The sequence below is a fragment of the Anomaloglossus baeobatrachus genome, chromosome 4, assembly GCF_048569485.1.
Source record: "Anomaloglossus baeobatrachus isolate aAnoBae1 chromosome 4, aAnoBae1.hap1, whole genome shotgun sequence".
NCBI lineage: Eukaryota > Metazoa > Chordata > Amphibia > Anura > Aromobatidae > Anomaloglossus > Anomaloglossus baeobatrachus.
This window is the reverse complement of record NC_134356.1, coordinates 458,317,076-458,342,731: the sequence shown is the minus strand read 5'-3', so window position 1 is coordinate 458,342,731 and position 25,656 is coordinate 458,317,076. Positions and strand designations below refer to the sequence as shown.

The window sequence follows — 25,656 nt, the reverse complement described above, 5'->3', positions numbered from 1 at the left end:
GTGAAACTTCTAGGGTCAATGATTTAGTTGTAGAAATTGATTTAAATGCTATAACAAAATGATTGCCTAAGTGGAATCTCAAATTAGTTTTCAAGTTATATCTCAATATATGTAATAATTGTAAAAGAAAAGGTTTAGAGCCTAATAATAAACTGTGTTGCCATTCCTCCCCATTTCAAGATCTCTACTAGCTGTAAAAAAATATTCTACTCAAAGAAGTGAGGAATTGAGACACATTATGTTACAACAGAGAGTGAATTCTTATAATAAAGTACAAAAGTACAGCAAAATAACCATTGAAGTCCAGTTTGATAATCTTATCACAATTAACTGTCTTCAGTAATCAGATTGCGGCTAGGTCATAGTGGTTTTGAAAGTCAGTTGAGTAAAGCTGATAATGTTAAATTACATGTAAAACACATGTATAGATATGTATATATACTGATTTGTGTGACCGGGGTATTACACTCATACGCCAAAGCACAGATTTCAGGTTAGTGAAATACAGTGTGGCTGAATACAATTGAATCTTACTAATAAGACTTTTTTCTCAATAGTTTCTTTACCAGATAGAGTAAAGCTGTACATGATGTATTTAAGGTCTTCCTTACGTTTCTTAGTATGAGATTGTATTAGCTCTATTACATGCATTAATGGTTTATAAACCTATTTTACAGAATGCATTTGAATAGAAGTCTGTGTATTTTCGCCACTTTCTTCTTCTGTACTTGGGCTTCATCCTTCTTCGATCAAGAATGGAGCACATGGAAGACAAAATACAGTAAGGAATATGAAACAAATTATGTGAACATGTGAGCAGTATCTTTGTTACAGTACGTTGAGAATATTTATTATACAAGGCAAGAACATACTCTATGTACTGTACATTCTCATAATTCTTCAACCAGAAAACCATTTCCCCAAGAACCTTAATTACCAAATTATACGTCCTTTGTTTTTTTTTTTTTAAATTACTATGTATTAAGAGGATAGGTAATACATGACTGATTACTGCAGGCCTGACCACATATTCCCATCAATCATTATATTGGTATAGACAATAGTCTATCATCTGGTCAGTTTATCATGTTCAAACTGGCAAAAGGTCTTCCTTAAGGAGTTTTTGCATAAGTAATATTTATTGAAACGATAACAATAATATTATTTATTACCTTATTTAGCGCTATTAATTCCTCAGTGCTTTACATACAACAGTAACACTGTTCCAATTGGGGCTCACAATCTAAAGCCCCTATCAATATGCCTTTGGAGTGTGGGAGGAAACCGGAGAATTCGGAGGAAACCCACACAAACACAGGGAGAACATACAAACTCCTTGCAGATGGTGTCCTTGGTGGGATATGATAGTTCGTAAATGACTGATCGTTGAGCGTTCCCCCACTGGGAGGGACTGCACAATCATGGTAAGTAGAAGCCCCAACTGAGTAGCAGGGCAGGTGATTGATTGCCGCTCCATTCAACCTACACCACACTGCTATTTGGTGATGAGAAGCTGGGAAGTCTTCCTGGCTTTTTCACTGCAAGGATACTGCATTATGGATTCTATTATAATGAAGCAGGATATTCCAACAACTTTAACAATGCAAGGCCAGGAACAAAAAAAGCATAAGACTATGTCCGCACGCTGCGTCTTCTTCTGACCACAAAGATGCAGCGTTTTTGGCACCAAAAAAATGCAAAACAACGCATCCAGAAGAAAAACGCATAAAAAAGTATGCGTTTTTGTGCGTTTTTTGATGCATTTTGCTACTTTTATTTGCTGCATGGGTGAAAAACGCAGTGAAAAATGCAAAAAAATTGACATGCTGCATCTTTGTGGTCACCACAATGACGCAGCAAAAAAAAACACTGCAATGTGCGAACACCAAAAATGAAATATCATAGACTTTGCTGGGGAAGGAAATTCATGCAGTTTTGAGACCAAAATTGCACCCAATAAATACCAAAAAGAAGCAAAAATGGGTGATTTAAAAAAAATGTATGTGAAAATGAAAATGTCAATTCAATTAATAATAATAATACTTACTGATAGGCTGAGTTACAATTTAGATTACTTTTTCTGTTTATTTATCATATTTTTATTATTTTTTTGTTTTTATGCATTTTATATGTGTTTTTACAGCACAATATTTTCTGAACTAATACATATAGTTACACAAAGTGATCAAGGCACCAGAGTTTCAGCGAAGCAATGGCAGGTATAATACAGTTCACAATCCTTCAAAATACAATAAGTAGTCATGATACTGGCTGCTCTGCTCAACACCTTTAGCTCTTACAATCAAAGTAAGATTTGGTCACTGTTCATGGCAGAAAGTCAATTTTCTCCTATTACCACTTGTGTAACTTGCAAAGTAGACATTTGGAAAATGTTATTGATTGATTATTTTATACAGCATGACTAACTGGTTTAAGGATATAAAAATTGAAAGTTTAAAGAGTTCAAAATGTTGCGAAAATTTCTATAATTTAACAAATAAACAAAAAATATGTTGACCTAAATTTACCACTATCATAAAGTACAATGAGTCACAAAAAACAATCTCAGAATCACTTGGATTCATTGAAGCATTTATTACAAAGTTACTACCACATAAAGTGATTTTAGGTCAGATTTTCAAAATTTGGCTTGGTCATTAAAGGGTATGTGAAATAATAATAATAATAATAGCATATACCTCCAATTAGAAATGTCATAAAGTTCTCCTGATATAGCCATGTTTCTTACCTCATTGCATTGCAGCTTAGGTATCCATGATTTCATATAACCATAGTGACAGTTATTTGCTTGTGGTCGCAGCTTTGGATAAATAAGCTGCAATGCCCTGCACATGAGGTATGTGGCACAGCTTATCAGGAGAACGGTATTACATTTCTAATTGGAGGTATTTGCTATTATTATTATTATTTATTTATTATTATTTATAATAATATAGTCTACTACATATTGGGATATCCTCTTCGAGATAGGAATACCTCTTTAAAATCAAAATTGTCTGTGTGACTAAGGGGTTATAATAGTCTGAAATAGCCTTGTAGCAAGTATGAAAATTGCAATATTTCTCACTATTTTCAAAATTAAAATAAGAAAAAATAATGAACGAAAACATTGCCAAATTTATTTTAAAAAATACATTTGACTTACAAATATAATTTAAACAGTAGGTCATTAGCTTTAACTAATAGTTACCGTAATACTTTGCGTGTCTGATAAAACTGAGCTTTATAGGATCCTATGGTGATCTAAGCTGGGTTCAGTTGGACAGGATGGGCCAGGTACTGAGGTCACACCATCCTGCCATATTACACCAATATAAACTAGAAATGTAAGGATATTTATCAGACAAGTGATGGTAGTATTATAGTCACAAGCACTCATTTAATAATAGCAGTAACAGTCATTTACAAATATTTTATACCAGATAAAAAATATTCATCGACCAGAGAAGAGTTATATCGGAGAAAAATTTGGGAGGACACGTGGCATAAGGTACAGGAACATAATAAGCTCGCTGACGAAGGCCGCTCCACATACTGGAAAGGAATGAATCATTTCGCAGATATAGTAAGTTCATGTATATATCTATACATATGCATCCAATTATCTGTTGTTGGTGGAAAATACATCTTTTTGTTTATTTATATAAAAAGCATCACTTTGGCGTTTTTTAAATTTTATTTCACTGCTGGACTTGTATCACTAATGTAAGTTCCATGCCCCTGGTAATATACTTCTGTCCCACCATCTTCTTCTGTTCTTCATACCGCTCCAGTCATCTTCTGCTGTTTGTGGCCTTCCGGATCACTCTTATGTTTGCTGGGCCAGAACAAGGCTCTCATAGACTTCCATAAAAAGCTTGTGACTGTTAGGTCTGACTTCCCTTCATTCAGGAGTTGCAGTCACAAGATGTCAGAGGGAGACCCAAATAGTGTAGGAAAGAGCAGAAGAGAATAGCGGGTACTTATACTACTAGGGGCAGGAAGCATGGATTAATGATAAAACTCAATCAGTGAAATAAACAAAATGTTGGAGTGGCGCTTTAAGAAAATGTATATGCATCTTTCTGAGTTGATATTCTATAATAAACAGTTGTGCAGGATCAGGGTAGGGTCACACTGGTGTTTCAAAATTTTATTTGCTACTCAACTGTAAGAACAGAAAAATGGAACATCTGCCTGGAACTGATCCATCTTAGGAGAAAAACAAGTCACCTGACCATACAAAGTTCTGGTTGGTTTCTCTTTTGGTGGTCGCCTCTTTAACGAAAAAAATAGTGCAGCACTTTGCACCTTTTGTTCCAGTAACAATTACTGACCATATGAAAGAAAATCCGATACAAGTGTGATCTGAGCCTAAGAAAATGTGTCCTGTCCCCGTCAATTTATTGCAGTTCCATGTCCTCTCTTCCACCCACATCCTCAATTCACAACAGTTAGAAGTCTCCTTCCCCAATTCAATGTAATTTTATCACCTCCCACCGCCCACAATTCATTTCAGTTACATATTCCCTCACCAGCCACCTGCCCAATTTATTTCAATTCCATGTTCTACCCAGTGACCAATTCAATGAAATTCCATGTCCTCTTTTCCCCAAATTCATTGCAATTCCATGTCATCCCCATCCCAAATTTATGGCAACTCTGATCTGCATTTGTCAGCAGCAAAATTGCAGGAATGATTGCTGCTCAATGATGAATGCTGCCAATGGTGACAAAAAAGACTATAAAAAGGATAGTTTCACTATACCCCCCCACTCCTCCCTCGCTGCCTCAGGCCCCACATACTAGCCCAGATTGCCCTCATTATAATTTATCCCTGCCTGCGGTCTATGATTAATTGTTTTGCAGTGTGTTCTGGTCCCTTGACATAAATGATGCTCAAAGAATATATTATATTTTGGCTTTATCCTTAAAGTGGTTGCCACAATAACAAACTACATTTTAATCAATAGATCAATAAGTTCCACAATTGGATGTGTTAAAACAATGTTCCTGTGCTGAAATAATCTTTCGTCCCTGCCCTGTACAGTGTACTGGCTGTGTTTGAACATGCAGGGACATGGCTGGCATATACAATTCCTGATCAAGGGAGGAAGAAGAAGTGATTATACATACAACATCACACTGGCTTGCAGCTGATGATATCTATGGGATAAAACATTACCCTGCCTGTTTTATCACAGGAGCAAGTGTTTCTGCTGCATCTCCAGTCCCCTCAGCTCATTATAATCATCATAGTTAGTGAAGTAGGAGCTCGGGCAGCTGCTGAGCCTTCACAAGCTTGATTGATAATGAGCTCAGATTGCTGGAGATGCAGAAACGCTTGCTCCTGTGATAAAACAGGCAAAGTGTATGTTTTACAGCAGTATTTCCCCATTCCAGTCTTCAAGGCCCACCAACAATACATGTTTTCATGATTTACTTAGTTACATAGTTACAAAGTTTGAAAATGACCTAGGTCATCTATTTCATCCTTCGCAATGCACATGTATGAAAATCATCACCGGTGCAATACTAAGGAAATCCTGAAAACATGCACTGTTGGTCCTTAAAGGGTTATTCCCATCTCCAAGATCCTATCCCAATATGTAGTAGGTGTAACAATAATAATATTAGCAAATACCTCCAATTAGAAATATAGTATAGTTCTTCTGATTCACTATGTCATTTACCTCATTTTCAAGGCATTGCAGGATCTTAGGTATCCATGCTTATGACCACTAGCAACTAACTAACTGTGACTAAAGCCATGGATATCGAAGGTCCTGCAATGCCCTGCACATTAGGTAAGCGACATAGTGAATCTGAAGAACTATACTACATTTATAATTGGAGGTCCTTAATATTAATTATTATTATTATTATCTATAAAAAAAAAACCATAAAACGAGCAACAATCTCTGGAACAATGTCTATGGTTCATAGGTTTTAAGTTTCCAGATGTGAAGACGATGATTTCTTTTAACTGATATTAAAGTGGAAACTAGGTATGTCTCTAACAGGTTTTTGTTTGTACATTAGTCACCTGAAGAAGTGAAGAGGAGGAGCTGCCTAATGTCAAATAGGCATGACACCCAGGCTCCCACTATGTCCTATGGACTAAGAGAAGGTCTACCTGATCATGTTGACTGGAGAGAGTCCAAATGTGTAACAGATGCAAAGGATCAAGGGATGTGTGGATCCTGTTGGGCATTTGCAACAGTGGGTGCTCTTTAAATTTTTATTTATTTTCGTCATTTACCTTGAATATTTTGAATTACAAGAATGTCTCTCATTTTAGGTGGGTGTGGTTGAATCTCGATTATGCATAAAGAACCATAACCTGATGACCCTAAGTGAGCAACAGCTGGTGGACTGTGATAGTGGTGATGGTGCATGTTGTGGAGGGCTCCCAATTCCAGCATTATCATATGTAACAAAGAATGGAGTCATGAAATCTCAAGATTATGAATATGAAGAAAGGGTACATCTGATAATTTTTTCATTCTGAAAACAGCTAGAATGAGTATAGCGTAACCTACGAATAAAAAATTGTCAAGAAAATTAATTAACTACCTAAACCTATATTTAGGGGGACATAAGTAGTATGGATGCAATATAGAATGCTATGGCACCATACTGTGTCTAAACACAGCCTCTTTGCTGCCCCAACTTCACTAAAGGCCCCGTTACACGCAACAACGTATCTAACGATTTATATCGCCGAGGTCACGGATTCCATGACGCACATCCGGCATCGTTAGCGACGTCATTGCGTGTGACACCATCGAGTGGCCGTTAACGATGGAAAATACTCACCAAATCGTCCATCGTTGACACGTCATTCATTTTCCAAAAAAATCGTTGGTTATTGAGGACGCAGGTTGTTCGTCATTCCCATGGCAGCACACATTGCTATGTGTGACACCTCGGAAACGACGAACTACAGCGTACCTGTGTCCTCAACGAGCACCGATGCGGCTGCTCTCCACCCCTCCGCTTCTATTGGCGGCCCGCTGTGTGATGTCGCTGTGACGCCGAACGAACCTCCCCCTTTCAGGGGAGATTGTTCACCGTCCACAGCGACATCGTTAGGGAGGGCTGTACGTGTGACTCGGACAAGCAAGAGTGTGCGCCATGGGCAGCGATTTGCACATGACGCACAAACGACGAGGGTGGGTGCCATCGCTAGCGATATCGCTAGCGCTGTCGCTCTGTGGAAAGCCCCCTTTAGTATTTCTTCCAACAGTCTTGCTCCCTTCACCACAACCCAGCTTAGCACAACAGTCCAGTTAGTGAAAGTCATATCTTCAATCCATGGTTCCGCATCCTATCTTCCTCACAAGGAACTAATTTTCCAATATAGCCAAACATAGTATCTAGCTTGCTGATGCTTGGAGAACTTCCGCCTGGTGCATTCACTTTCTCTCATGCTCTCTGTTCCATCCTGGAACAGTCCCTTTACGGAGTTGTAAATTTGGGGCTGTACCGCTAAGTGGCCTGTTCAAGGACCTGTCTCCAGTTGCTCACTCTGTATTTCTTTCAATATTCTTTCTCTCGGTAGTCCGGGGACACCGTCATCATGTGGCTCTGCTCACTAGTCAGACTTTAGGTCTGAAACTGCAGCAAGCTTGGCCTTATCTATCAGGAAACTATGATTGTTTCCTCACTCTAGCCTTTCCCACATCGCATTCCACTCGGACCAATATTAGCCTATGTGCCAGCACCCATGAGCAATTATTTTCTCAGCCCTAATCGGACCGAGAAAACAATCGCAGCATGCTGCGACTGTAATGCTATCCTAGATTCTCTCGCGCCCATTCCTGGCTATGGGGTGAGAGAAAAAAAATCGCACTGCACTTGCAGTACACCGGTGTACCGCGAGGGCAGGGCGAGAATGGCAATAGCTGGCAACAGAGGAGAGAGGGAGATAAATCCCTCCCTCTCCTCCGCAGCGGTGGCCCACCTCTCCTCAGCACTGGCCTTCCCCTCCTCAGCACTGGCCCCCCTCCTCAAAGGCGGCCCGCCCCCCACAGCTGTGGTCACATCGCACGCTTGGACCTCAGTCGCAGTGACACTTGCATGGCACTCGGCTCCTGCTGTGCTGCCAGCGTGAGCAGAGTGTTATGCGAGGATCACAGTAGCGCCCCGTGTGGCCCCGGCCTAAAACCCGCTTTACACGCTACGACATCGCTCAAGCGATCTCGTTGGGGCCACGGAATTTGTGACGCACATCCGGCCGCTTTAGCGATGTCGTTGCGTGTGACACCTATGAGCGATTTTGAATCGTCGCAAAAACGTTCAAAATCGCTAATCGGTGACATGCCCCCCTATTCTCAATTATCGTTGCTGCTGTGCGTACGATGTAGTTCGTCGTTCCTGCGGCAGCACGCATCGCTATTTGTGACACCGCAGGAACGAGGAACCTCACCTTACCTGCGGCCGCCCGCAATGCAGAATGAAGGAGGTGGGCGAGATGTTACGTCCCGCTCATCTCCGCCCCTCCGCTTCTATTGGGCGCCCGCTTAGTGACGTCGTTGTGACGCCGAACGAACCGCCCCCTTAGAAAGGAGGCGGTTTGCCGGTCACAGCGACGTCGCTACTCAGGTAAGTAGTGTGACGGGTCTGAGCAATGTTGTGCGCCACGGGCAGCGATTTTCCCGTTTCGCACAACCGATGAGGGTGGGTACGCATGCTAGCGATATCGGTAACGATATCACAGCGTGTAAAGCGGCCTTAACTCTCCCTACGGTCAAGCACTACCCACTATCATTATTAATGTATGTCACAGTTTACGTTACAACAATACTGGTGTCTTCAAGGGGGAATGCTGCAGCATGTCCATCTTCTTACATGTGCATGGAGTATGTGCACTGCATCCAGAGACATCTGTTGCATGCAGTAAAAGTATTGCAGATGAAATCTCCAGTTACTTCAGGGAAAATCTGAAGCATAAATTGAACACCACTGCTTATTTATAATCCATAGCATATGTATTTGAAGCAATTATGTAAAGAAATTTAGAAAACCTTTTAACACTGCGGAATTCCATAGTGGATATGATATATGTGCACAGACCCTAGTGGGACAAATATTGCTATAATGATGTGTTTAAAAATGATTGTCAATTCATTTGTTTTATTTCTTTAAATAGCAACAAGCCTGTAAATTTGATGAAGATAAAGCAATAAGTCTGAATGTAACCAAATACTACAACCTTCCTGATGAAGATAGCATGGTGACTGCAGTGGCACTAGAAGGCCCCGTGGTTGTTGGGTTTGGAGTCACTCATGATTTCATGACTTATACCCATGGTAATACGGCAATGTATTGTTTGTATAGTGAATGGATGTTTTTCTTTCTAAAGTTCATCTGTCACCATAATTTGAACATCTGTTTGCAATAGCTTTAAAAAGGGAAGACCTATCAAAATCAAGGAAAAAGTGAAAAGAGCTACTGGTTAGGTTGCTGCTTTAAGTGGGTTAACCACATTGCATCCTACATAGTGATGGGCGGACCTGGACTGTAAAAGTCTGGATCCGCGCGATTTCAAAGATACCCGGGTGACAGGCCCGGGATTCTGGATGTGCATCCTGATCCGGCACTCGAGAAATTAAAAAAACATAAAGGAAATATAAAGAAAATAAGAATGAAGTGAGCGTTTCATACTTACCGAGGCTCCATTGCAGCTGTACACTGCTCCCGTGACCTCTCCTTCACTTCCTGGGCCACTCATTAGACTCATCCATGTGCACTGATTTCCCTGCCCACTGGCTGTCCTGACGTCTGTGATTGGTTGCAGTCAGATGAGCCCCCAGCCTGTGTGAGAGTGTCTGACTGCAACCAATCACAGGTGCTGTCTGCAGGTAAGTATTGTGGTATAAAAATAAATAAAACAATTGATGTACAGTCCCCCCATATTATGATACCCATTAGCGATAAAGCCCATGGCTATAGGCTGCAGCCCCTAGCCGTACACTTATCTTGTCTCTGTATCAAAATAAGAGGAACCGCATGTGGCTTTTAAACTTTTTTTCATTATTTAAATAAATCGTTTAAAAAAAAACCTGCCGTGCATTCCCCCCCAATTTTGATACCCAGCCATGATAAAACTTAACAGCCGGGGCTAATATTCTCATACTGGGGAGGCCTATGGTTATTAGGTCACTCCCAGCCTAAAAATAGCAACTTGCAGCCGCCCGGAATGTATTGCATCCATTAGATGTGACAAGCCAGGCGCTTTACCTGGCTCTTCCCGATTGCCCTGGTGCGGTGGCAATTGAGGTAGTGAGGGGTTAATAACAGCATACAACTGTCATCAAGCCCAAAATTAGTGATGGGTAAAAGTTTATGAGACCCCCATCACTAATCCTATAATTTAAAAGAAATAAACACAAACACCAAGAAAAAGCCTTTATTTGAAATAAAATGCAAAAAACACCCTCTTTCACCACTTTATTAACCCCCAAAACACCCCTGCAGGTCTGACATAATCCATTGCGGTCACAGCAGAAGGAGGACTATGGGAACCTTTATGCTGGGACTGTAACTTACCTGAGTGACGTTACCGCTGATCATTCCTCAGTCTTTGACTGCAGTTACAGTGTACAGACATGTTCCATGATCACACACTGTGACTTCAGATATGTAGCTGAGCTGAATCATTGTGGGGCCTCGTGTGGATTATGTCGGACCTACAGGCATGTTTTGGGAGTTAATAAAGTGGTGAAAGAAAGTGTTTTTTTGTATTTTATTCCAAATAAAGGATTTTTTCAATGTTTGTGTTTATTACTTTCACTTACAGATTAGTGATGGGGGGTCTCAGAGACACCTCCAATTACTAGTATAGGGCTTAGTGGCAGCTGTGGGCTGTTATTGACCCCACATTACGGTGACTGCCTCCACACCAGGGCGCGCGGGAAGAGCTGAGTATAGCGCCAGGTTTGTGGCATCTAATGGATGTGACAATTCTGGGTGGCTGCAGGCTGCTATTTTTAAGTTGGGGGAGGCCTAATACCCATATGCCTCCCAGTCTGAGAATACCAGCCCCCAGCTGTCGGGCTTTATCTTGTCTGGGTATCAAAATTGGGGGGACTGCATGCTGTTTTTTCAAAATTATTTATTTGCATAATTTACATAATTAAAAAAAAAAACCAACACCATCTGCGGTTCCTCTTATTTTGATATACAACCAAGATAAGTGCACACTGGGGGCTGAAGCCTTTAACCATAAGCTTTATCTGTGCTGGCTATCATAATATTGGCAAACCCTATGTCAAATTTTTTATTTATTTTTACTGCACAATATAGAAAAGACATAACATCTGTGATTGGAAGCAGTCAGCTGACACTCAGTGTGGGAGCATGTCTGACTGCAACCCATCACAGACACCAGTGGGTGGAGAAAGCAGTGCATGTGCAATGAGGGTTAATTATTGGCCCTGGAAGTGAATGCATGGTCGCGGGATGAGTGTACAGCCATGACAGAGCCTCGGTAAGCTAAGCGCACACACTCCTATTCCCCTATCCCATCTACCAATATTTTTAATCGCTGGATTCTGGTCCCCATAGACTTATATGGGGACCAGAATCCGGCCTGGAACTGGATTTTAAAAATGTGCATCACCGTGATCACCCAATCCCGGTTTTCTGCGAGTCCACTACTCTATTGTGCCATTGATAACAACAGAAAACTAATCTGATAACATTACAATCCCACAGAAATGAGTGAGAATCCTTTACTGAAAAAGATTTAAGGAGTAAAAGAGCATGCAGAAAAATGCCAGTGAGCCGAGTCCAAGTAGAATAGGAACAAATCTTAGCATTATGTTACCGTTCAGAAAAGGGTTAGCATCCTTTTGTCTTTTTACTATAGTTTTCCTAAACTCAATGGAAAACTTAGATTGTGTTTTTTTTAATACAAGGAATATTTGATGGGGAATGTGCACAATCTGCCAATCACGCCATTATTGCTATGGGGTATGGAACTGAAACAGATGAAGACGGCGAGGAACAGCCATACTGGATAATAAAGAATAGGTGAGTTACGAATACCCCTTTAAGAGCATTAACTGCAATGGCTAAATACATTTTTAGTGAATATTAATTAGGAAAAATAATATTAATTCCTTCACTTCGATTTTTTGTTTTTCTTTTTTGCTCCCCTTCTTCTGAGAGCCGTAACTTTTTTATTTTTCTCTTAATCTTGTCATGAGGGCATGTTTTTTGTGGGACGCTGTGTTATACTTTTCAGTGAAACCATAGGTTTTACCATATAGTGTACTGGAAAATGGCAAAAAAATTCCAAGTGCGGAAAAATTGCAAAAAAAAAGTGCGATTGCAAGATTGTTTTGGGGTACTTATTCCATGGGTTAACTATATGGTAAAGCTGATGTGTCAGTGTGATGCCTCAGGTTGGTACGAGTGCTATGTTTTGATCGTCTGTTATCGCAATTTGCACAAAATTTGCAACGACTGAAAAACGTAATTTTGGCATTTGGAATTTTATTGCTGCTTCGTCGCTTACTGAACAGATTACTTGATTTTATATTTTGATAGATCGGGCATTTCTGAATGTTGTGATACCAAATGTGTGTTTATTTTTTATTTTTTTAACCTTTTAATTTTCAATGGGGGAAATGGGGGTTGATTTGAACTTTGAGTTTTTTTTTAATCTTTTAAAACTTTTTTTTTTACTTTTTTTTATTTTACTAGTCCCCCTAGGGGACTATAAGGCTCAGAAATCTGATCGCTGATTCATTTCTGCTGATCAGAGCTGCACAGCTCTGATCAGTAGAAATGCTTCTTGTTACACCTGGCAGAGCAGCAGCTGCAACAGGTCACATGACCTGTCACTACCATGGCAACCATAGGCTCCCCGTGATCGCGTCACGAGGGCTCCAATAGTGGCGAGAAAGTGTTCCCCGTTGCGGCGATTTAAATCCCAATGTCACATTTTGACAGCCCGACTTAAGGGATTAACAGGCGCAGATTCATTTGCACCTGATAGCCACAGATGTCTGCTGTTCAAATCAGCAGACATGTGCAGGGATTGTCACTAGCTTACCGCAGCAGCAGTCAGCGGTGATCAATCCATCATGATTTAGGACATAACGTTATGACCTAGATCGTGAAGGGGTTAATAATGATAATAATAAGGAATTTAGATTATAATCTCTGTACCCATTGTGGCTCACAATGTCTGTAAAGCGCTGTGGAATATGATTGTGATAGTAAGGCCAGGGCCACACGGGGATTACTGCGATGCTCACATGACACTCGGCTCACGCTGGCAGCACAGCAGGAGCCGAGTGTCATGCTAGTTTCGCTGCGACTGCGGTCCGACCATGTGAGCGGACCTCAGCTGCGGGGGGCAGGCCGGCTCGCAGCAGGGCTGGGCCGGCGCTGAGGAGGGGTGGGAGGGATTTATCTCCCTCTCTGCTCAGTAGCCAGTTATTGCAATTCTCGCTCTGCACACACAGTACACCGGTGTACCGCGAGTGCAGTGCGATTTTTCTCTCGCCCCATTCACTTGAATGGGTGCGATAGAAAAGAGTCTCGCTTTACAATCGCAGCTTGCTGTGATTGTTTTCTCGGTCCGATTAGGGCTGAGAAAATTATCGCTCATGTGCGCTGACACACAGGCTAGAATTGGTCCGAATGGAATGCGATATTTTATCTCACTCCACTTGCACCGATTTTCTCGCCGTGTGGCTTAGGCCTTAAGCAAAGGATAATAAACTAGAATTGAATGTTCTCTTTGTTGCAGTATATAATTTACACAGAACCCAGTATTAAAAAATCAGAATACTATGTGCTACTAAATTTGCCCATCTTGAACATATGTATCTTGAACATACTCTCAATTTACTAGATAAAAAAAAATAAGCAAATATTAGACTTTACGCCTAGAAAATTGGATACCATTCCCATACATCCCTCCCATCAATTAAGGGAAATTATGTGGTAAGGTTTATTTGGTTATGAGCTTTGGTAAAAGAACCACTACAACAACTCAACCTACAGAGCCACTTCCTTCAACTTTACCTCATCCTGTCCATGTCAAATATTTTAATTTTTGATTTGCAATGTGGCAGAGTCACACAGTCTTTTTTCATGGTACTGCAAAATATACTTTCCTGTTTAATTAGCTGTGGGAGATAGGATTTAAATATGTATTTACACATAAAATAGTAATTTCAACAAGATATCACATCAGTTCATTTGTCATTTATGCCATTTAAACATTTCCAGCAATGTACAATAAAAGACAAATGTAGCAGACAGGTGTACCGTACATAAACATATGTATTAAAAAAATGGAATGTTCATGTTTTTGGAGCAGCCAAGGATAAATGTAAGATAATTAATTGGGCTCATGTAGTAAAATTGTCCAAAGTTAAAAGGATCCTGTCATCTAAAAATATGCTATTAACCTGCAGATATGGTGTTTAGAGTTGAGCAAGGTTCGAGGTTCGCCAATTTCATGTTCGAGTGATTTTGGGGGGTACTCGAGATCGAACTCGAACTCAAGCTTTTTGCTAAAAGCTCGACAGTTCGAGTTACGTTCAAGAACGGTTCGATCACCAAAAAGCCTAGCTAGTTACTAGCTGGCTTTTCACTGTAATAGTGTGAGTCACTGTGATTCACGCTATTATCAATTTTCAGCGTATAGTGTGTGGGGGGGACGCAGTTTAGATCTGTGCTGCTGCTGAATGCTGATATAATGCAGATTTATTTTTTTCTTAACCGCGTGTGAAGTGGGGCGTGCCAGGATGTGAGCCAATCACAGACACATACACAGCTAAGTGGATTTTTGCCAGACAAGCAAGGGCATGTGTCAAAAGCTGTGCATGTCACAGCTCCTGCTGTGTGCGCTATAGACATAGTGCAATCTACACCGCGCTGTAGGGATTAGGGACTGATGGTTATTTGAGCTCTTTTCAGGGCTGATTTCAAGGCGCTCATAGCCATAGCTGCTAGGCAGGTCCGTGCAAACGTTGTGTACAGCTTTAGATAACAGCGTCTGCCTACCTCAGCTCAGGATATTCCTTGCTGCTTTTTTTCATTAGCAGGGATAAAAAGTGAGGCTTCCTTTCCTGTCCTGGTACCCACAGAACCCGGGCACTCTAGCCACCTGCCCAGTTTTGCCATGCTTTTTTATTTGCCCAAAGAGCTGACACTTTTTGTGCCATCCTAAAAGTGTCTGGAATACTAAGTGTTCCTTTCCTGTCCACTGACCCACAGAACCCGGGCACACTACTCACCTACCTGTCCAGTTTTGCCACACATTTTTATTTGTCCAAAGAGCTGACACTATTTGTGCCATCCTAAAAGTGTCTGGAATACTAACTTAGTGTTCCTTTCCTGTCCTGGTACCCACAGAACCCGGGAACTCTAGCCACTTACCCAGTTTTGCCACGTTTTTTATTTGCCCAAAGAGCTGACACTTTTTGTGTCATCCTAAAAGTTAGTGTTCCTTTCCTGTCCACTGACCCACAGAACCCGGGCACTCTACCCACCTGCCCAGTTTTGCCACGCTTTTTTATTTGCCCAAAGAGCTGACACTTTTTGTGCCATACTAAAAGTGTCTGGAATACTAAGTTAGTGTTCCTTTCCTGTCCACTGACCCACAGAACCCGGGCACTCTACCCACCTGCCCAGTTTTGCCACGCTTTTTTATTTGCCCAAAGAGCTGACACTTTTTGTGCCATCATAAAAGTGTCTGGAATACTAAGTTAGTGTTCCTTTCCTGTCCACTGACCACAGAACCCGGGCACACTACCCACCTGCTCAGTTTTGCCACGCTTCTTTATTTGCCCAAAGAGCTGACACTTTTTGTGCCATCCTAAAAGTGTCTGGAATACTAAGTTAGCGTTCCTTTCCTGTCCACTGACCCACAGAACCCGGGCACTCTACCCACCTGTCCAGTTTTCCCACTCTATTTTATTTGCAAACTGTGCTGCCACTGTTAGGGGCATACAAAAATTGTCTGGGATAGTTAGTGTTGGTTCTTCAGCTGTCAATAAAGCTAGACCATCTCTGCATTGTACACACCTGTCCATTTTTGGTACACAATTCTAATTGCAAACTGTGCTGCCACTGTTAGGGCCATACTAAAATTGTCTGGGATAGTCAGTGTATCTTTAGCTATCAATAAAGCTAAACCACCTCTGCAATCTACACCACCTCTCAATTTTTGCATCCACATTTTAAATGGCCAATCTTGTCGCTAACAAAATGAGTGGCAAAAGGACAGATGCTGCTGGAAAGGGGAACAGGCGTGTTGGAAAAGGAAAAAAAGTTTGTGTCTGTGGGGAAGGTGGGAAAGCTACATTAACATCTGCTGAAGATAGGCCATCTTCCAGCAAAAGTAAGATGTCTACTACTTTCCGTGGATAATCCAATATACTCCCTTTTTTATGGAACCGAACAACTGTAACAAAGGTAGATGATGCACAAAAAAAGAACATGCTTGAATGGATCTCAAGTGCTCCAACAAGTGCCCTCTCCTCCACCTCAACTTCAACATCCAAAAAACAACAGTCCTCTGAGTTGTCATCCCAATCACACTTGCTTTCTCCCAGCTTTCAAGTCTCCAGCCGCCCTGCAGAGTATGGTGTAACAGAGATGGCTGAGTCTACAGAGCTGTTCAGTCACACTATAGCCTGGGAATCAGAGGACTGCTCCCAAGCTGCAGTGAGTACAGACCAGGAAATGGTCTGCAGTGATGCCCAGAACCTTTGTGAATCAGATTCAGGCCCTAATGACCAGGTTTCTGAGCATAATGTAGACCCTCATTCACAAACTGTAACACCTGTTGGTGGAGACAATAAGGAACATACTGATGACGATGAGACGCAGATACCAGATTTGGATGCCAACTTAACTATTCAGTCAGGGCAGGAAGAGGTTAGTTCTGAGGGCGAGGGGAGTGCAATGCTTAATGATGAAGTTCTAGATCCCACTTACTGTCAACCCACAGTCAGGCACTCGAGGAGGTCACCAGAGGCGGTGGAGGAGGATGCAACTGACGACGAAGTTACCTTGCGCCTTCCAAGACAGAGTAGGAGTACTGGAAGCACGTCTACAACTGCATCCTCAGCTACAACTCTGCCTCTGAGCACAAGTTGGGGTGACTCTGCAGGTCGCATGGGCTCTAAGCCTTGTCTAGCCTGGTCCTTTATGGACCTTGCAAAGGATCTCCCAAATCATGTGATCTGTAAAATTTGTCGGCAATCTATAAGTAAAAGGCCAAAACCTCACCAGTTTGACAACTTCTTCCATGAATCGTCACATGAATAACAAGCATAAGTCCAAGTGGGAAGCTCACTGTGCTGCAATGCGGCCTAGCGGAGCGGGCCAAACACCGTCTGCCCCTTCAATTTCCTCCATGCGCTCTTCATCTTCTATGACTGTGGAGACAGCTGTCACACCTGTTTTTCCATGCAGACCTTCCACCACTTTAACCGCAACAGGCAGTTTGCTTGGCAGGTCATCAGTTGGTTTGGAAGGGGAAACAAGTGCTGGTATAGAGCTCTCTCAGACATCGAGAGCACCAACTTTGGATGAAGGGAACATCATGTCTCTGCTTGCACTTTCCTCACAGACCTGCAGTTTTCCAGGGACACCCTACTCACCACCATCTCCACACAGCAGCCAGATCTCTGTCCCTCAGATGTGGACAAATAAAAGGCCATTTCCTGCGACCCATGACAAAGCTAAGAGGTTGACTTTATCTCTCTGTAAGCTCTTGGTTACCAAAATGTTGCCGTTCTGCCTGCTGGACATAGAAGATTTTCGAGACCTTATGACCATCGCAGTGCCCCAGTACCAGATGCCCAGTCACCACCACTTCTCTAAGAAAGGTGTGCCTGCGCTACACCAGCATGTCACACACAACATCACCGCTTTCTTGAGAAACTCTGTGTGTGACCGGGTGCATTTCACCACCGATACGTGGACCAGTAAGCATGGACAGGGGCGTTACATGTCGCTGACTGGGCACTGGGTAACTATGGTGAGAGATGGAGAAGGGTCTGCTGAACAAGTCTTGCCGTCCCCAAGACTTGTGCATCAATCCTGTGTATGTCGAAGTTCATCCACTGCTTCTGCCTCCTCAACCTTGTCTGGGTCCTGCACCTCCGCCCCAAGCCTGCCTGGTCAGGCCACCTGCGTTGCAACTGCGCATAAGGAATTACGCACACCTCCTTACTGTACTGGCAGCAGAGCTCAACGGCATCAGTCGATCTTTACCTTGAAATGTCTTGGAAATAAAAGTCACACAGCGGATGAGCTGTGGTCAGCTCTTGCGAGCGAGTTTCGTAAATGGTTGTCTCCACTCAACCTGCAGCCATGGAAGGCCATGTGCAACAATGCTGCAAACCTGGATGTGGCCCTTCGCCGGGGCATGGTGACACACGTGCCTTGTATGGCTCACGTGTTGAACCTTGTTGTCCAGCAATTTTTAACCCACTATCCTGGCCTAGATGGGCTTCTGCACAGGGCACGGTCACTCTCTGCTCACTTCCGCCGTTCAACCACTGCAGCTGACCGATTTGCATCGCCCCAGAAGTATTTCGGCCTGCCGGTTCACCGCCTGAAATGCAATGTGGAGACACGCTGGAATTCGACTCTCCACATGTTACAGCAACTGTGGCAGCACTGCCGAGCCCTGGTGCAATACGTTATGATGTATAGCCTGGGCCATCAAAGATGCAGAGGTGGGGCAGATCACGCTGATGGAGTGGTCTCACATCAAGGACTTATGCACCCTTCTGTACAGTTTCGACAGGGTGACGAATATGTTTAGCGCTGATGATGCCATTATCAGCATGACAATTCCAGAGCACACGCTAAATACTATTCGTAGTCAGGGGGTGGGACAAGAGGAAGGAGAGGAAGTACAAGAGGATTCATATGCGCAAGGGATACCAACATCTACAAGGTCCAGACGTTCATCATCACCAAGGCGGCAGGCATGGGACGGTGGGGGAGAGGAATTAACAAGGGTGCATGGTAGCAGCCAAAATGTTGAGGAAGGTGCAGGAGACCATGAAGAAATGGAGGACGAACTCTCGATGGACATGGAAGACTCAGCAGATGAGGGAGACCTTGGTCAAATTTCGGTTGAACGAGGTTGGAGGGAGAGGTCAGAGGAAGAAAGCACGGTTATCACCTCTAAGCCACAAACACAGCAAGGACTTGGTCCGCATGGATGCGCAAGACACTTGAGCACCTTCTTGCTGCACTACCTACATGACAAGTGATGATGACTACTGGGTTGCCACACTATTAGATCCCTGGTACAAGTACAAATTTGGCGAAATAATTCCAGCCATAGAAAGGGACGCACATATGCAGGAGTATCAGCAGAAGCTGTTACTCAATCTTTGCTCGGCTTTTCCACCAAACACCAGTGGTGCACAGAGTGAATATCCCAGTTGTCACTTGCCAAGCATGGGACTGTCTCGTCATTATCAGTCAAACCGTACCAGCAACACCGTATCTGGTGCTGGTAACAGCAATTTTATGGAATCGTTTCATAATTTTTTTAGACCATCCAATGCAAGGCCACAAGAGACAAGAAGTCTGACACATAGTCAATGGCTGGAGAGGATGATACAGGAGTATCTCCAAATGAACATCGATGCCATGACTTTGCAACTGGAGCCTTGCTCATTTTGGGCTTCAAATCTTGAAAAATGGCCTGAGCTCGCCACTTACGCCTTGGAGAGCTTGTCGTGTCCCGCAGCCAACGTTGTCTCTGAACGTGTCTTCAGTGCTGCTGGGTGTGTGCTGACAGATAAGAGCACGCGTCTGTCCAGGGACAATGTGGACAGACTAACGTTCATCAAGATGAACAAGTCATGGATCCGCAAGGACTTTACTACCCCTGTGTCATCCTGGGGAGAGTAAAGGCTGCCGTATTTTGGAATGTGCTTGATGAAAATGTACCTGTCAAGTTTTCAACTGGGGCACAAGTGATGCCACTGAAGGGGTGGGTGTGTGTGTGGCCCAATTTTTGGAAAAAAGGGAGACTCTGCTTGGAGTCCCCTTGCTGTGTTTTTAAAAATGAGCCAAGATGAACAAGTCATGGTTTAGCAAAGACTTTGCTACCTACCCCGGTGTCATCCTGGAGACAGTTAAGGCTGGCGTATTTTGGAATGTGCTTGATGCAAATCTACCTGTCAAGTTTGCAACTGGGGCACAAGTAATGCCTCTGAAGGGGTGTCTGTGGGGCCCAATTTTTGGAAAAAGGGAGACTCTGCTTGGAGTCCCCTTGCTGCGTTTTACATGATTTTAGAAGGACATGACATGCCTATATCTGTGTCTCCTCCTCTATTTCATTGTCCACCTGTTTTGTTTTCGCATGAGTATATGTCCTTGTCACTTTCCCATGTGTTTGTGGTGTCTTGGGCGATGTTTGTCACCTTTTGGACACCTTTGAAGGTGTTTTCTAGGTGTTTATGTGTTTGTGATTGCCTCCCATTGTTTTCTATGGGGTTCAAGAGGTTCGTCGAACGGTTCGCAGAACCGAACTCGAACGCGGCCTCCGTTCGACGAACCAAACCGAACTCGAGCCTCTAGAGGCTCGCTCATCTCTAATGGTGTTATTATGCAGGTTAATAGCTTTCTAGCACTGTGCGGCTGCTGGGAAGAAATTAACTTTATTCCTCCTTGCAGCTTCTAGTCATAGAGATGCATCCAGCGCAGCTTCAGTCACTGCTCAGTACATAGTGAACGGCGGCTGTAACCATGCCCCGACACTGACTGACTGCCAACTCAACAGTGTATCAGTACAGAGCCAATTGAACATCATGGGGTTGGCACATATAGTGACCAATCATAATGTGAATAACGTAATTTAACTAAGAAAATATCCTGACCTTTTAATGATATCCGTCAGCTTTGGTTTAATAAATAGTTATGTATAAAGGGAAGCGTTCTGAAACGTAATCAACGGAAAAGTAGAAGGGTCATGTAAACAAGCAGATTCTCACTTGTTTATAGCCGATTTGTATATACAATAATGGGTGAAAGTGTTGGCACTCTTAAAATTGTTCCAGAAAATGAAGTATTTTACCCAGAAAATTATTACAATTGCACATGTTTTGTTATACACATTTATATTATTGTGTGAATTGGAACAACAGAAAAAAAGTGAAAAAAGACAAATTGAACATAATTTCACACAAAACTGAAAACTGTTGGTACCCTCAACTGAATATTTAGTTGCACACCATTTGGAATAAATAAATGAAATGAAAAAGGAGAGGGCGCTCCTGTGTGGAACCTTAAAAGCACAAGATTTAAGTGGTGTGAGATACACACTCACCTGATAGTGTTGTACAGCAGGTACAACACTGTATGATGCTGAAGGGGGAATCCTGGTTCACCGCTCCTCATCAGCGGCAACCCCGTCCTCTATGACCCGCAGGAATCTGCTCACACGATCGGAACTTCCACGTGTAGTGTGAAGCCGCCAGACCAGCGTCTGACAGCAGCTCTTCCTCCGAGATGGAAGGTCCCGTGATCCCGGTAGCAGTGATTCACCAGCCCCTTGCATACACATCAAATGGATCGCAGGATCCTGATCTGGCTGCAGCAGCCCCTTGAGCTCCCAAGGGGAGATAATTTAGTGGAGAGCAAACAAAAAAAAAAAAAAAAACACGGTATCGGCCACGCTGCTCAGAAGAAGGTAGTGTTAAGATTATTGATGAAGATTTTTTAAGGATTAATATGCCACTACGCGTTACGGGGGTACATCCTCCCCCTTTAAAAGGGGGAGGATGTACCCCCGTAACGCGTAGTGGCATATTAATCCTTAATAAATCTTCATCAATAATCTTAACACTACCTTCTTCTGAGCAGCGCGGCCGATACCGTGGTTTTTTTTTTTGTTTGCTCTCCACTGGAATAAATAAATACAATTAATCACTTGCTATAACCATTAACAAGCTTCTTACACCTCTCAACTGGAATTTTGGAGTATTCTTCTATTGTAAACTGCTCCAGGTCTCTCATATTTGAAGGTGCCTTCTCCCAACAGCAATTTAAGATCTCTCCACATTTGTTCAAATGTGAATTAGATATGGTCTCGTTGCTACCACTTCAGAACTCTCCAGTTCTTTGTTTCCATTTTTTTCCATGTGCAGTTCTTGAAGTATGTTTGAGGTCATTGTCCTGCTGAAAGACCTGTGACCTCGGATGCAAACCCAGCTTTCTGACACTAGGCACTACATTATGATCCAAAATCCTTCAGTAATCTTCAGATTCCATGATGCTTTACACACAGTCAACACACCTAGTGCCAGAGGCAGCAAAAAAAAAAAAAAAGCATCATTGAGCCTCCACCATATGTGACTGTAGGTACTGTGCTCTTTTTTTGTAGGCCTCATTCCATTTTAGGGCTCATGCGCACATAACTGCTGAATATTTTGCAGCGATATGACAGCACATGTGCGCTTCAAATCACTGCAGAAACACAATGCACAATGGATGCAGTTTTTTTTGTATAAAAAAGCCGATTTCATGCGCTATGGCTGCTGCTCCCACCATAGACAGAGTGGGAGCTGCATCCAAAGCGCACAAATAATTGACATGCTCATTTTATGAATGCATGGATTTGGGTCAAAATTTTAGCACTCAAATCGCTGCGTTCATAAAAGCAACGTGCGCATGTATCATTCACAATCTACATAGATTGTGCAGGGGACGAAGGACGCATGCATGTACGCTGCAGGGCAATACACAGCGTAAATGCATGCTATTACGCAACGTGCGCATGAGCCCTAAAACAGTGAAATGATGTACTTTACTGAACAGCTCTTCCAGAAGGAATTTGGTTTGCTCACGTACATTTTCACAATCGGCAGTCTAATCTTTTTATTTCTCTGTCAGCAGTTGAGTCCTCCTGGGTCTCCTGCCATATCATTTCATTCAAATGTCGACAGATAACAGATTGCGCTGACACTGATGTTGACTGAATACACAAGACAACCCTGGGCCTGCATTGCAACTTTCATCAATTATTCTCTGATGTCCACGTCCATGGAAGATTAGTTACAGTGCCATAGGTTGTAAACGTCTTGATTATGTTGCTCACTATAGACAAAAGAAAGATTATGATATCTGGAGATGGACTTGTAACTTTAAAATTGTTGATATTTTTCAACAATTTTAGTTCTCAAATCCTCAGACAGGTCTCTTCTCTTTTTTTCTGTTCTCCATGCTTAGTGTGGCGCACAGAGACACAATGCAAAGAGTCAACTTTTCCCTTTTTTATCTGGTTTCAGGTGTGATTTTCATATTTTCCACCCCTGTTACTTGTCACAGATGAGTTTAAACAAACATCACATGCTTGAAGCAAAGTTGTTTACCCACAATTTTGGAAAGGTGCCAGCAATTTTGTAACGACCATTTTTAAAGCTGACGCTGTGTAGCTGCCGCACTGAGAGCCCCGCTGCCAGGGATATTACTTTTATTCCTCCTGGCAACTGTGAGCTTTTAGTCATTGAGGTGGATCCAGTGCAGCTTCAGTCACTGCTCAATACATAGTGAATGGCGGCTATAACTGCTCCTCGGTACTGACTGACAGTATATCGGTACGGAGAAGATTAGACACCATGTGGCTGGCACATATGGTCAGTCATAATGTGAATAACGTAATGTAACTGAAAACATATCCTGACCGTTTAATGATAATTGTCAGCTTTGATTTTATGAATAGTTAGTTATTTATAAAGGGAAGAGTTCTGAAAAATTGTCAAAGGAAAAGTAGAAGTGTAATACAAACAACCAGATTTTCACTTTTTTGGAGCCTATTTGTTTATACAGTCATGGCCAAAAGTGTTTACACCCTTTAAATTTATTGCCCACACCTGTTACGTGCCACAGATGAGTTTCAATTAGCATCATATGCTGGAAGCAAAGTTGTTTTACCCACAATTTTGGAAATACGCCAACAATTTTGAAAGGACCATTTTTGGATTTTGTGTGAAATGATGTCCAACTAGTCTTTTTATTTTTCTCTTTTTTTGCACTGTTCGAATACACACAAAGAAAATAAACATGCGCATGACAAAACTTGTGAAATTGCAATAATTTTCTGCTACTAATACTTCATTTTCTGGAATAATTTCAATGGTACTAACACTTTCGGCCATGACTAGTTTTATGCAATATCCATCTTCTTTGTCATTGTGTTAGTTTGATAATTGTGGCTTTCATAAGTTTTATATTACACTCCCCTGTTCAATGACTTTATATTCACCAATAATTTACTGTCAACTCACAATCAGTATTTTCACTTCTCACAGTTGGAGTGAGGCCTGGGGAGAAAAGGGATTTGCAAAAGTCAAGCGGAATGTCGATAAGTGCTTCATTTCAAGATATGCAGCTAGTTTTGACTTCCTGGAGTAATTATTAAGAGTCAATATTCTATTCTACATTTATGTTTATGTGAATGTAGTACAATGTTACTGTCATTCTTATTAAAACTGCCTATCTGTATAAATAAACTAATGCATCAAGTCTGTTTTACTGTATTGTGTTTTGGTACTTACTTTGTACATTATACTTTACTAAACTATGCTTAGTAGTCTAACTTTGGCACCTATTCCAGAGTTACACTAGATTAAAGGGAACCTGTCATCAGAAATTTAGCTATCCACCTAAAAGTTTCCCCCTCTGCAGCTCCTGGGCTGCATTCTAGCAAGGTTCCTGTAGTTTTTCTTGCCCCTTTTAGCCCAAAATAAACACTTTATAAAGTAGTACCTGCTCGTATGTAAATTTTCTCATTTTTCCATGTGGGCGGTCTGTCTGGTGTCTGTGCCTGTCCTCCTACCGATTTACGCCCCCCCCAGAACGCAGAATTTCAAACCTCAAGACGCCGCCCCTGGGCGCCTGAGGTCCTGCGCATGCGCTCTGCTACCGTAGCGGGACAGTGCACAGCGTGCACGTGTGACCGCTGGTGACGGTATGCGCAGGCACGATGTTATGGGCGGCGCTGTGAGTGTCCTCAGCAAGTGCCGCCCATAACCTCGTGACCGCACTTTCCTCTCTTCCTCCATCGTTCTGCGCCAGCGCTCGCTGGCGCGGTGACCCGACGTCACCTCCTCCCATCTCCCATCTATTTCCTGCTGCAGGGCAAGATGGAAGGAGGTGACGTCGGGTCACCGCGCCAGCGAGCGCTGGCGCAGAACGATGGAGGATCCCCAAATCCAGGTGTGAAAAACTTATTGCATCATTCCCAAGAAGACTCATGGCTGTACTAGCTCAAAAGGGTGCTTCTACTTAATACTGAGCAAAGGGTCTGAATACTTATGACCATGTGATATTTCAGTTTTTCTGGTTTAATAAATTTGCAAAAATCTCTACATTTCTGTTTTTTCTGTCAAGATGGGGTGCTGAGTGTATCTTAAATGAGAAAAAAATGAACTTTTTTGAATTCAGCAAATGGCTGCAATGACACAGAGTGAAAAATTTAAAGGGTCTGAATACTTTCCGTACCCACTGTATATATATATATATATATATATATATATATATATATATATATATATATATATATATATATATATATATATATATATATATATATATATATATATATATATATATATACAGTGCCTACAAGTAGTATTCAACCCCCTG

At 42.3% G+C, this 25,656-nt stretch overlaps 1 protein-coding gene across 1 annotated transcript; it reads left to right on the top strand.

The window, feature by feature from the left end:
- The first annotated feature begins 453 nt into the window (after positions 1–453).
- On the top strand, positions 454–24,547 carry LOC142301678 (cathepsin S-like). The gene is made up of 8 exons (XM_075342695.1): positions 454–493; positions 678–781; positions 3,444–3,586; positions 6,043–6,222; positions 6,302–6,484; positions 9,155–9,314; positions 11,925–12,039; positions 24,321–24,547. The coding sequence occupies exons 2-8, from the start codon at positions 679–681 to the stop codon at positions 24,421–24,423; spliced, it is 987 nt and encodes a 328-aa protein (XP_075198810.1). The 5' UTR covers positions 454–493; position 678; the 3' UTR covers positions 24,424–24,547.
- The last annotated feature ends 1,109 nt before the right edge of the window (positions 24,548–25,656 follow it).

What these genes read in the sequence shown, in the direction of transcription:
- LOC142301678 (XM_075342695.1), top strand. Translation starts at nt 679, where the DNA reads ATGCATTTGAATAGAAGTCTGTGTATTTTCGCCACTTTCTTCTTCTGT. An exon ending in CACATGGAAGACAAAATACA is followed by an intron (nt 782 to 3,443) that starts GTAAGGAATATG and finishes ATTTTATACCAG; the next exon opens with ATAAAAAATATTCATCGACC. An exon ending in TTTCATGACTTATACCCATG is followed by an intron (nt 9,315 to 11,924) that starts GTAATACGGCAA and finishes TTTTAATACAAG; the next exon opens with GAATATTTGATGGGGAATGT.